The sequence below is a fragment of the Suricata suricatta genome, chromosome 12 (genome assembly GCF_006229205.1).
Source record: "Suricata suricatta isolate VVHF042 chromosome 12, meerkat_22Aug2017_6uvM2_HiC, whole genome shotgun sequence".
NCBI lineage: Eukaryota > Metazoa > Chordata > Mammalia > Carnivora > Herpestidae > Suricata > Suricata suricatta.
Window position 1 is genome coordinate 94,306,413 of NC_043711.1, and position 14,092 is coordinate 94,320,504.

The window sequence follows — 14,092 nt, forward strand, 5'->3', positions numbered from 1 at the left end:
CTGGGGCACCGTGTACTCACGAATTTCAAGAAAACATTCCCAAGTTCATGCTGAGACTGAGGCTCGGGGTGTAAACAATACTCCAAGGCCGCCAAGAAATCCTTATGGACTTCCAGGATGTCTTCGATGTTCGAGAACAGGATCTGTGAGGAAACGGGAGGCCCGAGGATCGTGTTAATCAAGGCCCAAAGGGAGAGCAACGTCAAGCATAAAAAAATACACGGGCCCCAGTATAGACAAGGGTATGACAAAACATGCACGCTGATACATGGGTGCCGGTTTAGCCACGAATAAAAATAAAGCTAAAACAAAATGTCGCCAACATTTATTAATGCCTAACCCCATGCTGAGAGCATTACACGCATTCACGGCATCAAATCTTCAGTGTGACCCCATGAGGTAGAAACCAGTGTCATCCCACGTTTATAGACGAACAGGGACCCAAAATAAATGCATATTCTCAAGGTCACACCGTCCAGGAAGCAGCAGACGTGAGGGTCACACTCGGCGTGCAGGCAGCTATATATTAAGGCATTCATCACGATTTTCATTACGGCCAACAACTAGCACGTCCAATCAGAAGACTGGTTTTTTAAACGATGAGGGTCCATGTGATGCGGCAGAAGAAAACACAGTAGGGAAGGACGTTCAAAATATGCTGTGGAAAGGCACCCGGGGGGCTCATTCGGTGAAGCGTCCGGCTTCAGCTCAGGTCATGATCTCACAGTTGGTGGGTTCGGGCCCCGCATCAGGTTCTGTGCTGACCGTTCGGAGCCTGGAGCCTGCTTCGGATTCTGTGCCTCCTTCTCTTTGCCCCTCCCCCACTCACACTCATCTCTCTCAAAAATAAACATTAAAACATTTTTTAAAATATGCCGTGTAAACTGTCACAAACATTCAGGATGCCTTTTCACCCATACGAATCTATAGTGTTTGAAACGCACGTACAGCCTGACCCAGCAATTCTCCATTTTAGGATTTAACTTGTCAGTCAGTTGTCTCCAACCAGGGACACCTCTGGCCCCCCGGGGACATCTGCCAATGTCTAGGGACATTGGTGGGCATCACAAATTCTGGGGGAGGGATGTCACCAGCATCTCATTGGTGGAGGCTAGGGATGCTCTTAAACACTCTACAATACAAAGAGCAGCCCCTCACAGTAAGGAATTCTCCGGCCCCAAGGTGAAGAGCCTTATTTGCAGTAGCAAAACTCTGGGAGAAAATGGCCACAGGGGGGACTCATCAAATAGCTGTATCAACTGGATTGATTATAGTTAAATAAATTCTGCCTACCGAATACCATGCAGTCTGTAAGAAGAATCTGCAGACCCGTGTCCAGGGATCTGCAATCCTGGGGTGACCCTTAATATACACCGTTAAGCGTGGGGCGGGGAGAGGGGGATGGGGGGCGTCACGACACCAAGCAAGACTCCGGTTTAAGAAAAGGCCATTCCTCCCTAGGGTGACGAAGGCAGAGGCGGTTTGAATGAAGATCAAGCTGGTCACTGGGAGTACCTCTGAGAAGAACCAGGAAGACCTTCATTTACTTAAGGTCCTTTGGACTGAATCAATTCTTTTTTTCTTAAAAAAAAAAAAAAAGGTGGATTTTTTCACATTTAATGTTGAAGGAGGTCCTCACGTGGTTCAAAACTAAAACAGCAGAGTGAACCCAGCAGGAAGCCCCTCCCCGCCCACCCCGCGGGCCCACAGCAGGGGGACCGGCATCAGTGCCGGTTACGGTTCCCTCTAGGTCTCGTTCATTCACGCAGCAAATGCTGACTGAGCACCTACTGTGTACCCGGCACTGTTAGAGGCCCTCGGGGCACGGCAGAAAACACCCACGTGCTGCCCCCACGGAGGTGACATTCTAATGGAAGGGGCCAGGCAACTAACAAGGAGCTAAAATAGAATTTTTTTAAATGTTTTTATTTATTTTTTCCAGAGAGAGAGAGACAGCATGAGCGGAGGAAGGGCAGAGAGAACGGGGACAGAGGATCTGAAGGGGGCTCTATGGTGACAGCACAGAGCCCGACGCGGGGCTCAAACTCACGAACTGTGAGATCATGACCTGAGCTGAAGTTGGACGCTTAACCGTCCAGGGGTACCTGGTGGCTCAGTTGGTTAAGTGTCCAACTCTTTTTTATTTTCCTAATGTTTACTTTATTTTAAAGAGAGAGAGAGAGAGAGACAGAGCATGAGCAGGGGAGTGGCAGAGAGAGGCGGGGAGGCACAGAATTGGAAGCAGGATCCAGGCTCTGAGCTGTCAGCATAGAGCCTGATGCAGGGCTTGAACCCACAGACCACGAGATCATGACCTGAGTCGAAGTGGTCCCCCAACTAACTGAGCCCCCCAGGTGCCCCAAGAGTCCAACTGTTGATCTCAGCTCAGGCCTTGATCTCAGGGTCTTGAGTTCAAGCCCCATGTTGGGATCCATGCTGGGCATGAAGTCTACTTAAAAAGCAAAAAAAATAATAATAATAATAATAATAATACCCCCCCAAAAAAAGAGTTTTCTAGAGGCTAAGAAGCACTAAAGAAAAAAGCAAAACAGGAAAGGAGTCCCGGGGAGGGCCAGAGGGCCAAGGACAGCCACACTGAGAAGGTGACAGGTGAGTCCAGACCTCAAGGAATGAAGACCAACTCCATGGACCTTCGGAATGTACTGGAAAGTCTACAGAGGGAGATGGCCTGAGGGGGGGCAGGGAAGGCGGGGCGGGGGGTTGCTGGAGACCACTCCTCAGTCTCTGCACTCTGAGAGGCCCGGGGGTCTCTCCTCCTCTACCTCGCCCTGGGGGACACGCTCCTCATGTGACACGGAACAATCACCTGCACTGTTTGGTTATTTTTCTCCCTCGCGTCTTGCACGTGGTTCAATCAGCCCATGCTGAAGACGGATATGACAGATACTGATGCCACGCGCTCACTTCCCGGGATGGCTGCAAAATTTCAGGACGAACACCTGTCTCCTGAGTGTATGCCCAACCGAAATGAGAGCCTGTGTGGTCAGAAAAGCCCAACACTGCAAGTATCCATCCACAGGGGAACAGATGGTAAGTTACAGCCCCTACTACAGGCCACTACCCAGCAATGACAAAGACTGGATCATAGCTACACATAATGACACGGGCAAATCTCACACATGTAACAATGAGAAAAGATACAAGATATGAAAAAGCTCACTTTTGTATAAAGTTCCAGCACAGGTGAAACTAATCAATAATTGGGGCACCAGGTGGCTCAGTCAGTTGAGCGTCCAACTTCGGCTCAAGTCGTGATCTCACAGTTACGGTTGAGCCCCGCATCAGACTCAGAGCTGTCAGCACGGAGACTGCTTGGGATTCTCTCTCCCTCTCTCTCTCCGCCCCTCCCCTGCTCACACTCTCCTCTCTATCAAAAATAAATAAGACAGGGGTGCCTGGGTGGCTCAGTCGGTTAAGCGTCCAGCTTCGGCTCAGGTCATGATCTCACGGTTTGTGGGTTCGAGCCCCACTTCGGGCTCCGTGCTGACAGCTAGCTCAGAGCCTGGAGCCTGTCTTCAGATTCTGTGTCTCCCTCTCTCTCTGACCCTCCTCTGCTCGTGCTGTCTCTCTCTCTCTCTCTCTCTCTCTCTCTCAAAAATGAATAAAAATATTTTTTAATTAAAAAATAAATAAATAAGACATTTAAAAACGAATCAATGGTTACCAAGGGGAACACAGAGGAGCCTGCTAGGGCAGGAAAGGCCCTGTCTTCGTTTGGATCATGGTTACATAGATGTGTTCATATGCAAAACTGCAACATGTCCAACATGTAGGATGCACTCTTTACTGTATGTGAGTTATATACCTCACCGAAAAAGTAATTTTTTAAAATCTGCGATATGTTACAACTTAAAATTGTAATAATTTTTGAATCGCAATAAACAGATTGCAATAAATACATGTAATAAACAGCAGGTCCTTAGTAAACATGTGCTCAAGGAAGGAGTAAATAAAGGAATGAATGTCTGCGTGCAGAAAATGCTGAACTCCCAGCACCATCAGGGACTGAGCACCTCTTTACACCTAAAGCCTCAAGTTTCTTATCCAAACACTGAACCCAGAATTATCAGCTGCAAGGTCACTGTCCAGACTAGCCGGGACATGTGGGCAGAACATCCCGTTGGACCACACCCTTCTTGTGCCACAGGTCAGCCACCTCTGACGTCCCGCCCATGCCGTCTCCCCGCTCCCCCTGGACCAGGACCCTGGGGCCCCCAGAACTAAAGGCAGCTTCCAAGAGAGTGAAGTCACCCTGGAAAGCCAGGCCTGGGGAGGGCAGGGGCCCCCGCCACGCACACAGAGGGCCTATTGACGTCTCCCTGAAACCCCCCAGAGCCTCGGCCAAGATGAAGGCCGGACTCAATGACTCAACTGCTCTGCCCCGACACTCAATGCCCAGCGCTGGGGCGCGGGCCAGGGCCGCCGGGAGGGCAGCCAGAGGGGCCGGGCCCCCAGGGGCGCCCGGGAAGGGATTTTCCGCTGGCGGCACGCCAGGCAGCCTGGCACAGAGGAGGCTGGATGGCAGGATGGAGGAAAGTCTGCATAGGGGCCCGCCCGGCAATCCGCACCTTGACGTTCTCTTCCGTGAGGCCCTTGTCCACGGAGTCCGCCGCGTTCTGCCGGATGCGATGCAGGAAGGCCTGGAGGAAGAAAGGCAGGGAGAGGTGAGCACCAGGGCCCCTGATCTCCCCGGGACGGCCTCAAAGGACGGGCACAAGTCCAAATGCCACCTAGCACATGAGAGGGACCACAGTCTGGGAACAAGGGCAGGGAGGAAGGGAAAGCCTCCCCAGCCTCCGCACTAGACACATTGGAGACCTCCTCAACCCCATTCCGTCAACTGAGGTCCAGGAGTGTCTCCCACGCCAGGCCCCCCTCCACTTCCTTACCCATAGGTCTCCTTCTCTCAAACTATAATTAATTTCCCTTTAGTTTTTCCTTTTTCAAAAATTTAACTTCTAAAGGTGCCTGGGTGGCTCAGTCTGTTACACCTCTGACTCTTGATTTTGCCTCAGGTCATGATCTTGCTGGTTCATGAATTCGAGCCCCACATTGGACTCTGTGCTCACAGTGCGGAGCCTGCTTGGGATTCTCTCTCTCCCTCTCTCTCTCTGCCCACCTGGGCTCTTTTCTCTCTTTCTCTGTCTCAAAATAAATGAACAAAAAAAAATTTTAACTTCTAAATAACACATTCACATGGTTTCAAAGTCAAAAATATAAAAAGTCACAAATACGACAAGTCTCTCTCCTAGACACCAAGCCCTAAGCATCTAGTCCCTCCCCATCCCCCACACCCCATGGAACCAGGTCTACAAGTGTCTTCCATATCCTTCCATGGAATCTTTATGCAAGAGAAACAAACACAAATATACATATATATGCACACACATACAGTATTTTTGTTACCATTTATTTTTTAGAGACAGAGCATGAGCAAAGAAGGGGCAGAGAGAGAGAGGGAGACACAGACTCTGAAGCAGGCTCCAGGCTCTGAGCTGTCAGCACAGAGCCCAATGCGAGGCTCAAACCCACGAACTGTGAGATCATGACCTGAGCTGAAGTTGGACACTTAACTGACCGAGCCACCAGGCGCCCCGCACACACATGGATTCTGACGCATCCCCTCTGCACACCGAGCTCAGCCACGCCCCCAGGAAGTGCTGCACCTGCTCCTCCCACTTAGTGCCGTCCAGAGAGCCTTCGCACCCCTGCACGGAGAGCACCCTCGTTCTCTGCACAGCTGCCCAGGATCCTCGCGTACGGACGGAGCCCAGTCATTCTGCCACTATTCTCAGGGGCTCAGAATAGAGGAATCATGTCTCTCCTCTGGGATGTGACAGCCGAGGGTGACGGCAGGGGGCGTTGGGGCCTGTGGGGCGCCGGCAAGCACCTCCCATCAGAAGGAATGGCCCCTTCTCTCAGGTGTGTCAGGTGGGAGGTGGTGGCCCAATGGCACCAGGTGCTCTGGGATCTATTTTCAACAGAAGCCAGAAATTAAGAATTTTAAAGCAAAGTCTCTCAGTTTTTAAATATTGGCAAAATACTGGTGGTTTTTGTGAGGAACTGAATTTCAGGGGTCAGGCATGAAAGTGGGGGCACCTGAACGGAGCGGTGCAGCCACGCTGATGAGAAACGGCAGCCTGGCCCCCGTGCAGGTAGGATGGAGTGGAGGCAGGTGGAAAAATCACCCACAAAAACCATGGACTTGGGGTGGGGGGATGGGGAACACACCCGGGGGAGATGGAGGCCGGTCCCACTCAGCCAACTCTGCCTGGTCTGCCCCCCACTCCAGGACTTGGACCCAGGCCGACCTGGCAACAGCTACATGACGTCCCCTGAGAAAATGACTCCCCATCCCGTCATTCCACAGGGCCACGATGAGTGGAGGTGGCCGCCGGCTGCCGTCCTGCCACGGCTGGTCACAGCGGGGGCGCTGTCAGCAGGCCTGAGTGAGCACACGAGGTCCCCGCCGCAGGGACCGCCTGCAGGTTAAGCGTGAGTGAGTGTCGCATGACCGTGCTTGTCTAGGGAGATCTCCAAGTGGCGGGAGACAGAGCGGACGCCAGGCTGGAGGACGGCGGGGGCAGGCAGGCAAAGGGGAGGCTGGCCTCCCATCACCCAGGGGACCTCAGACTCAGGTCTCCTGGGAGGTGATGCACTCGTGGCTCGCACAGCGGGTCACAGAGAGGAGAGTCGGGGACACAAAGCCAGGCAGCCTTGCGTCCATCTGCCAACAGTGCACAGCAGCCTCCCAGCACGTCCATGCCCAGAGCCTGCACTTCTCCCCCAAAGACTCGCACCTCTGCCCGGATGCCCGGGGGCATCCGAAACCCAGTTCCTGATCCTGCCTCCAAGCCCACACTGCCCAAGCTCTTCCCGGACCAATTAGTGGAGCCTCTGCCTGCCTAGGAGGGTCTAGTCAAAACCCCCCGATGCCCCAGTCACCTCAACCCCTCTCTTTCCCTGGGGCCCCCACCCCCGCCTTCTCTCCATTAGAAACTGCCTTCAGCTTGACCTTCAACGAGCATTAAAAAATCCAACATCTCCTCCCCACATCCACGGCCACCCCTGTCCCAGCCAAGGCACGGTCTTCTGCAGTCACCTCCTTCCTGTTCCCCCTCATCGCCCTCGAAGTCCTTTCTCCACACTGAGCTGGAGGGAGCCTAGGAAATATGTACATCAGATGTCAGTCCATAGCTTAAAATTCTCCATGGCTTATCCCACTACACAAAGAAACAAAAAATAAAAAAACAAATCCTTCCACAGCCCATAAGGCCCCCATGATCTGGTCCTAGTTAATCTCTTCGACCGCCCCTTCTAGCACTCCATCACCCCACACCCAGACAATCTTCAGCCCCCCTATCATTCTATTTATTCCACCGGCCAGGAGACATTCCTGCCTCAGGACCTTTGCACATGCGGTTCCTACTAGCAGGATCTTCTCTCCAGCTGTGCCATGGGCCAGCTCCTTCTTATCCATCAGGCCTCAGCCAAATGCCATCTCCTCCAAGAAACCCTCCTTGTCTTCATACGCTTCCTACCTTCCCATCTTGCATTAAAAGTCCATTTAACAGGTGAAAAGGGTGAAGTGAGGCAATCTACACCAGCTCCTAAGGCAAAGGCCAAGATTAGAAGGGACCATGGCTGGGATGAAACCTTTATCCCAATCCAACAATGGAGGCCAGGCCTGGAAACTGACAGTTTGGGTTTAAACCCCAGATCTTCCTCCCTCCTGCTGTGTAACCTCAGGAAAATTCATTACCCTCTCTGAGTCTCAGTTTACTATAGGGAATCATAGCAAAACTGCCCTACCTTTCAGGATGTAATGGGATTAAGTGAATGGAAGCCCCCTGAAGGCAGGGAGCCTGCCTCTCTTGACCCAGAACCTATGGGGCCTAGACTAGTGCCTGGCACACAGCAAGCGTTCAAAAATCAAAGGAAGGGATGGACTGTGCCTGACACACAGAGGAGCTGCTTGGGAGCCTGCTAGCCTTTCCGTGTAAAGGACAAGAGGGAGAGGGACAGGCATTCCTAGAAGATCTTTCAGCAGGGCCACGCCGCTGCCGGGAAGGCCGGCCTCCCGCCTCCTGAGACTGGAGGGAGACAAAGGCACGCTGGCCCAGCACCGCCGGGGACAGCAGGAAGCAGGGAGTGCTGGCCTAGATCAGGCTTCCTGTCCTGGTTTCTTCGCACAAGCAAAGCCACCACCATTGTGCTTGGACAATGAGAGGCCGGGCCACCCACAGAGTTGCCGCAAACAGGCTGGGGTGAGGGGCACAAAAGGCAGCCGGTGACCCGGAAAGAATGGGTGGGCAGGGGCTCTGGGCCCAGCCCTCGCTGCCCAAGGCACGATTGACTTTTCCCAGCCGTGCCAAGGCCCTCCGTGCAGGCTGGGTGGTTACAGGGACCCTCGGGGGTCCAAGCCTGGACAGCTCTGGGACACGCAGCCGAAAGCAGCTCTGTCTTGGGAATCGCCCTCAGGGACGAGGCCGTTCTCAGGACTCCCAGGGCTGTCGGAGGCCCCACTCCCGCCCCTCGATCTTGGTCCACGCTCCACCCATGCCACACTGCTGCCGGGCCCCCACATCTGCCCCAGAGCCCCCTTGGCTTGCTGATGACGTCGATGATGATGACTCGTAAAGGATGTAGAAAAGGACTAGAGAAAAATCTAACTACAAAACCCAGATTTGGCATATCTCAGCGGTATCCCAAATTTGCTTTAACCCATGTTCCAGAAGAAATGCATCAAATCAGGGAAAGAGGGAGACTGGCAAGGAGCATGCGGGGGCCCTGGGAGGGGCTGGAGATGTTCCACTTCTTGATCTGAAGGGCAGTTACACAGGCCGATGCACATGCAAAGCCGTGTCGGCGCGTGCACACGGTCAGTTCGCTGCATCCGTGTGCTGTGTGGACACCAAACCTCCGTGCAGAAATGGGAGGGGGTGAATCATTACAGAGAGAGGCGGGCCACCTGTGCACCTGCCGCCCCCCCCACCCCCCCGGCCCGTCCTCGATCCGGTGCTCCTCATTCCCTCGCACGCGCCTTGCCCACTTCGACGCACACGCGAATGGAGGAGCAATAAAGAATGCTGCTCTGTGTGTTTCCAACATTTCTATAAATGACGTGCTTTCAGCAACTTGCTTTTCTCACTTGACGTCACATCTTCCACATTCATCCACGAGGACACATGCCTGACTGGCTGCCATCCGGACCCCACCCACATCCCCGTCCTTGCCCCTGGGGCACGCTGGCTGTATCCTGGGGGCCTTCTCTCAAGTGCAGGGCCCCCCGGTCTGCTGGATGGCGCCCCTGCCCTCCCGAGTCCCTCACTTGGATATTGGTGGCTCTTCAGGTCTTTCTCCAAATGAACTATTGGCCCTGAGATCTGTCTCTGGATTTGCTTCTGGAGGCCCCACACAAAGGCCTCAAGTTGTTCATTTCATTGCTGAGCACTTAAACTGACAGGACCCACTACGCGGCGGCCAGGTGGCTCAGGCAGCTGAGCGTCCGGCTTCGGCTCGGGTCATGGGCTCAAACCCATGAACGGTGAGCTCACCGTGTCAGGCTCTGTGCTGACAGCTCAGAGCCTGGGGCCTGCTTCGGATTCTGAGTCTCCCTCTCTCTCTCTGCCCCTCCCTGCTCACATTCTGTCTCTCTCTCTCTCTCAAAAATAAACAAACATTAAAGAAATTTAAAAAAACAAAGAGAGGGTGTTGCCACACACTCCACACCACCTGAACCCTGTCGCCCTTCCCAGCATCCATCGCTGTTGGCTTTTTGATGGACTCGGGTGTGGATCTCACGGCTTGGTACCCTCTCCCCTGCAGAGCGTGAGCGGGCCCGGGCGGAAGGCATCTTCTTCACCGCTGACTCCTTCGCACACAGCAGGTGCACAACCAAGGTGTGGAGGAAAGGGGAGAGGCAGGGAGAGACCCTGCGGGAGCGGCTCCATAAGTAACCAGTACAGAACTGGGAGTATTTCAACAATAACAGTAGTAGTAGTAGTAGTAATATATTTGCTACTTTTTATCATCCCTTACATCTCTGGGCCCTGTTATGTGCCAGGTGCTGTGCTAAGTTTTAATCTTCCAGCAATCGTAGGAGGTGGGTGCCATTATTACTGTGCCCATTTTGCAGAGGAGAGAACTGAGGCCCAGCACAGTAAAGAGCTTATCCAAAGCCACGCAGCTGGCATGTGGCAGGGCGGGGCCTCAAACGCGGGCAGTCCGGTCTGGTGAAGAGTCCCCGCCCTACCCCCAGCATTCATCCACGGTGAGGAACTACAGCTGACAAACTGCGTAAGCAGAAAACAGGTAGCAGCTGCCCCCGGGGTGCCTCTGGGGGCGCCTCTGGGAGCTGCCGTCTGTCCATGCCCTGCATCTGCAGCCTGGGGAGGATAAGTCTCTCCCTGGAGATAAAAAGGAGAGAAAGAGGCCTCCAAGTCGCTCTCTGAGACTGATGCCAGCAACCTGATCATAGAGGGGAGGGGGCCCAGCTGCTCCCAAGGACATCCCCGCCTTGGCCGGGGTGACCTCACCAGACATATGGTGAAACGTGAGAGGGCCAGGGGACCTGCCAGAAGTGAGGGGGGCAAGGAGGGCAGCCCCGGGGCTATTGCAAGGGCAGAGGAAACAGGGACCCATCCCCCCCACATGATCTGGGTGGCCGGGGTCCAGGAGAGCAGAGCGTCACCAAAGAGCAAGGGCCTTGAATCCAAGCAACAGTAATAAAACAGTCACACCAACAGTGGGGTGGGGGGTGCATGGCCTGCCCCAAACAGCCCCACACAGCCTAGGGTTTGGGGAGACCCCTCAAATGCCCATCCACTCCTCCAAATGCCCAAATCCTATGCTCTATCCATACAAATTCTGGGCATTTATGCCCAAAAACAAATCTCACACGTGACACTGAGATCTGACTTCAGTATCTGATTTAGAATTCTCACTTAGGGTTTTAGTTAGATAAATCGTCCATCTCAACAAAGGACGATCATGCTAGATATGGTTTTCAGAAGTCCGTTTAATGGTATGAAAAAAGGCTATTGTTGTATCCCTACCTGGGGGGTGGGGGGGTGGGGGCGGACAAGTTACAGAATACAAAAAATATAATCTCATTTTTGGTTAAATAAATCATCTCTACATAAGCACAGACAAGAGAAACGTGGAAGGAAATGCCCTAAAATTGTGTGAGAATATGGCCAAGATTACCATCCACCAATATCCGGTCTCTCTGTTTCCTTTAGAAATACGATTCAAGCTTTTAGTTAAATAAAGACTGTGTTTCCCAGCTTCCCTTACAGCTAGGGATAAATTTGGGGTAGTGGGCTAGAAGTGGGTGTATTACGTACAACATCTTAGAAGTATCCTTGGGGATGCGAAGGACAGGCAGGGATTCTTTTCTGCTATTCCTCCTTCCTACTGATTGGATAGCTAATGTGATGCCTGGAGGCCAAGCAGCCACCTTGTACCCCGAAGCGAAAACCATACTGAAGAAGACAGGGCAGCAACAGAGAGCTCATGTCCCTATTGACAGAGGACCCAACAGATGTGCCCTGGGCTGCCTACAGTTCAGTAAGAAAGAAACTTCCATCTCATTTAAGGCATTCTTACTTGGGTTTTACACTAGCCATAGAACTTAATTCTGAGAGTGAATTACAAGGGATTTTATGTTTCTTCTTTCTTCATTTTTTCCCTCAATTTCCAAAACGAGCATGCTACTTTCAACATAATTCTGCAACATAAATGTATGGGGTTTTCTTCTTCTTCTTCTTCTTCTTCTTCTTCTTCTTCTTCTTCTTCTTCTTTTTTTTTTTTTGCACGGGGAAGGCTGCTACACCAACCAGACCCTCCTGCCTACCCAAATGTCACCTCCTCAGCTTGGAAGAGGCTAGTTTGCATTCTCCTCCTGGAGGGCGTGTGCCTCCCCAGGGACAGGGCAGGGCCTGCAGATAAGACAGGAGCAGGGGCCAAGCAGATACGACGTGAGAAAGCTTTCCTTCTTCTCCAGGGCCTCTGAGCTGCCCACCCCTCCTTCTCTGTGCTGACTCTGGAAGCCGCAAGTCCCCCGGGGAAGGTGCCCATCTCGGCCAGTCCCTTATGAGCTGGCCTGAGGAGCCTGGGGTGGAACACGAGACCCTCCCCCACCCGCAGCCCCGGCCAGCACCCAGGCTTCTCAGGAAGAACCCCCTCTCACGGGCGCGGGCTGGGCACAGACCTGAGATGTCATCTTCAAGAAGGGTTTCAGTCATATTCAGTCACAGACATGCCGGACAGGATCGGGAGAAAATAACACTCTTTTGACACTTTTCACGTATTCCTTTATGTCACGTCCCATACAGCACGTTATGAATTACATGTATGCGTGTAAAATTCACGTCATTGGATAAAATAGCGCAAATGATGTTGCATCGTGTTGTATCTTCAACAGACCAATACCTTCTTGCAAGCACTAAAAATAAGCCACGGTTGAGGCCTCCATACTATTCCAGGAACGTACCAAGCCCCATTCCCGCCCCAGGGCCTTTGCACTGGCTGTTCCCTTTGTCTGGAAGACTCTCCAGATATCCGCAGGGCTCCCACCTCACTCATTTCGTTCCCAACTAGAAACGTCACTTCCAAGAGGCCTTCCCCCATCACCCCACTTCAAGCGGCCCGTCCTTCCCCTCCATTCTCTCTCATCCCTCCTTATCTGCCCCTGCAACACCGACCTGCACCTACACACACCTACTTCCTCCTTGTCACCCGTTTCCTCCCCACCATACTGTTAGAGCAGCGGCTTGTTCACGCAGCATCCACACCTGAGCCTCGATCGCTGCCTCGTGCAGAGGAGCAAATGTGCGTCGGCTGGTACCTGATGACCGGCATGTCTGTCCTTGGGAACAATCCCACAAGGAGTGCCGGGGGCACCCCGTTTCAGGGAAGAGGAAACCGGGGCAGAAGTCAGCACATGGGGAGGATCACACACACCAGTGTGTCAACAGCCCTGCCGGGAGCCTCTGCATCTCCCCCCACCCCTGCTGAGAGCCCCCCGGGATCCACCTCGGCCTCAGGCTCATAAGGGGCACATAAGTGCTCAGTAAATGACCTTGAAAGAAGCAGACACTGTTAAGTCCGTGTTAACCAAGCATAGGCCCTTCCACTGGCCTCTTGGGCATACACGGCGCTGATTCTCAGACCGTCAGAGACACTGGAGACCTTAAAACAATCGGAGTATTAACTCCAAATACAAAAAGAAAACTGTGCAGTCGCATGAATAGATCTTCATCTAAAGGTCCACAAAGCATAACCTGCGTCACGACTTCCAAGTACCAGCCGGCACTCGGGGCTACACGTTCAGCACAGCAAGCGCGGCTGTGGGCGCATCTCAGCAGGCTGGCCCTGGCGGGGGTCCTGGGCTGAGCCCTAGCAGCAGGGAGGCTCTGACTGCAAGTAGTCAGTCTGGGAGGTGTTCCAGCAAACACAGGCAGGGGCGGGGAGAGGTGGGGGTCCGGGGAGGGAGGGGCAGGAGACCAAGCAAGTGGCCAGGGTAAGAGACAGGGGCTCAGTCCCTCTGAGAACATGGGTCTCTGAGTGATCCAGGGCAAGGAGGCGGCAAGCGAGCTGGGGCATCTGCACACCTCTCCTTCCCAGAAGGCAGGGGGGATGGGGTGTTACTTCCAGGCGCTTCCGACCGGCCCTGTAAGGCCCAGAGCCGCTCTGGCGACCACACGGAGCCACCAGGCCAGGGCTGCAGGGGCGGCAGCGGCACGTCCGGCTGGGTGCTGGAGGGGCTGGAGCCTCCAAAAGAAAGAGGGTCCAGGGTCTTGCGGAGGACACCTGGAATGTCTGCTCCGAGGCAGGCGGGACACCTTTGAAGAACCAAGGTGTGCGGGCTGGTTACCAGAGGCCCTTCCAGGGCAGACGGACACTCCCCGGTCCGCACCAGGACAGCCTTCCTGTTCATTACAACACGAAATACGTCGGTGATGAGTAAAAATCTCAAAGGGCGGGCACAGTGCAAGGAAGAGGCACCTGTTCCGAGGAACAGACAGGACCCAGTCAGACCTGGAGCAGGGGGTAGGGGGACTGCATT

At 53.6% G+C, this 14,092-nt stretch overlaps 1 protein-coding gene across 1 annotated transcript in view; it reads right to left on the minus strand.

The window, feature by feature from the left end:
* PREX1 (phosphatidylinositol-3,4,5-trisphosphate dependent Rac exchange factor 1) overlaps positions 1-14,092 on the minus strand; it is a 169,586-nt gene that overhangs the window by 88,871 nt on the left and 66,623 nt on the right. Inside the window, exons 2-3 of the mRNA XM_029917681.1 lie at positions 4,590-4,661; positions 21-143 (exon numbers count right to left, since the gene is read on the minus strand). Of these exons, the coding sequence (XP_029773541.1) occupies positions 21-143; positions 4,590-4,661 (195 nt within the window). The remainder of the gene's footprint in view (positions 1-20; positions 144-4,589; positions 4,662-14,092) is intronic.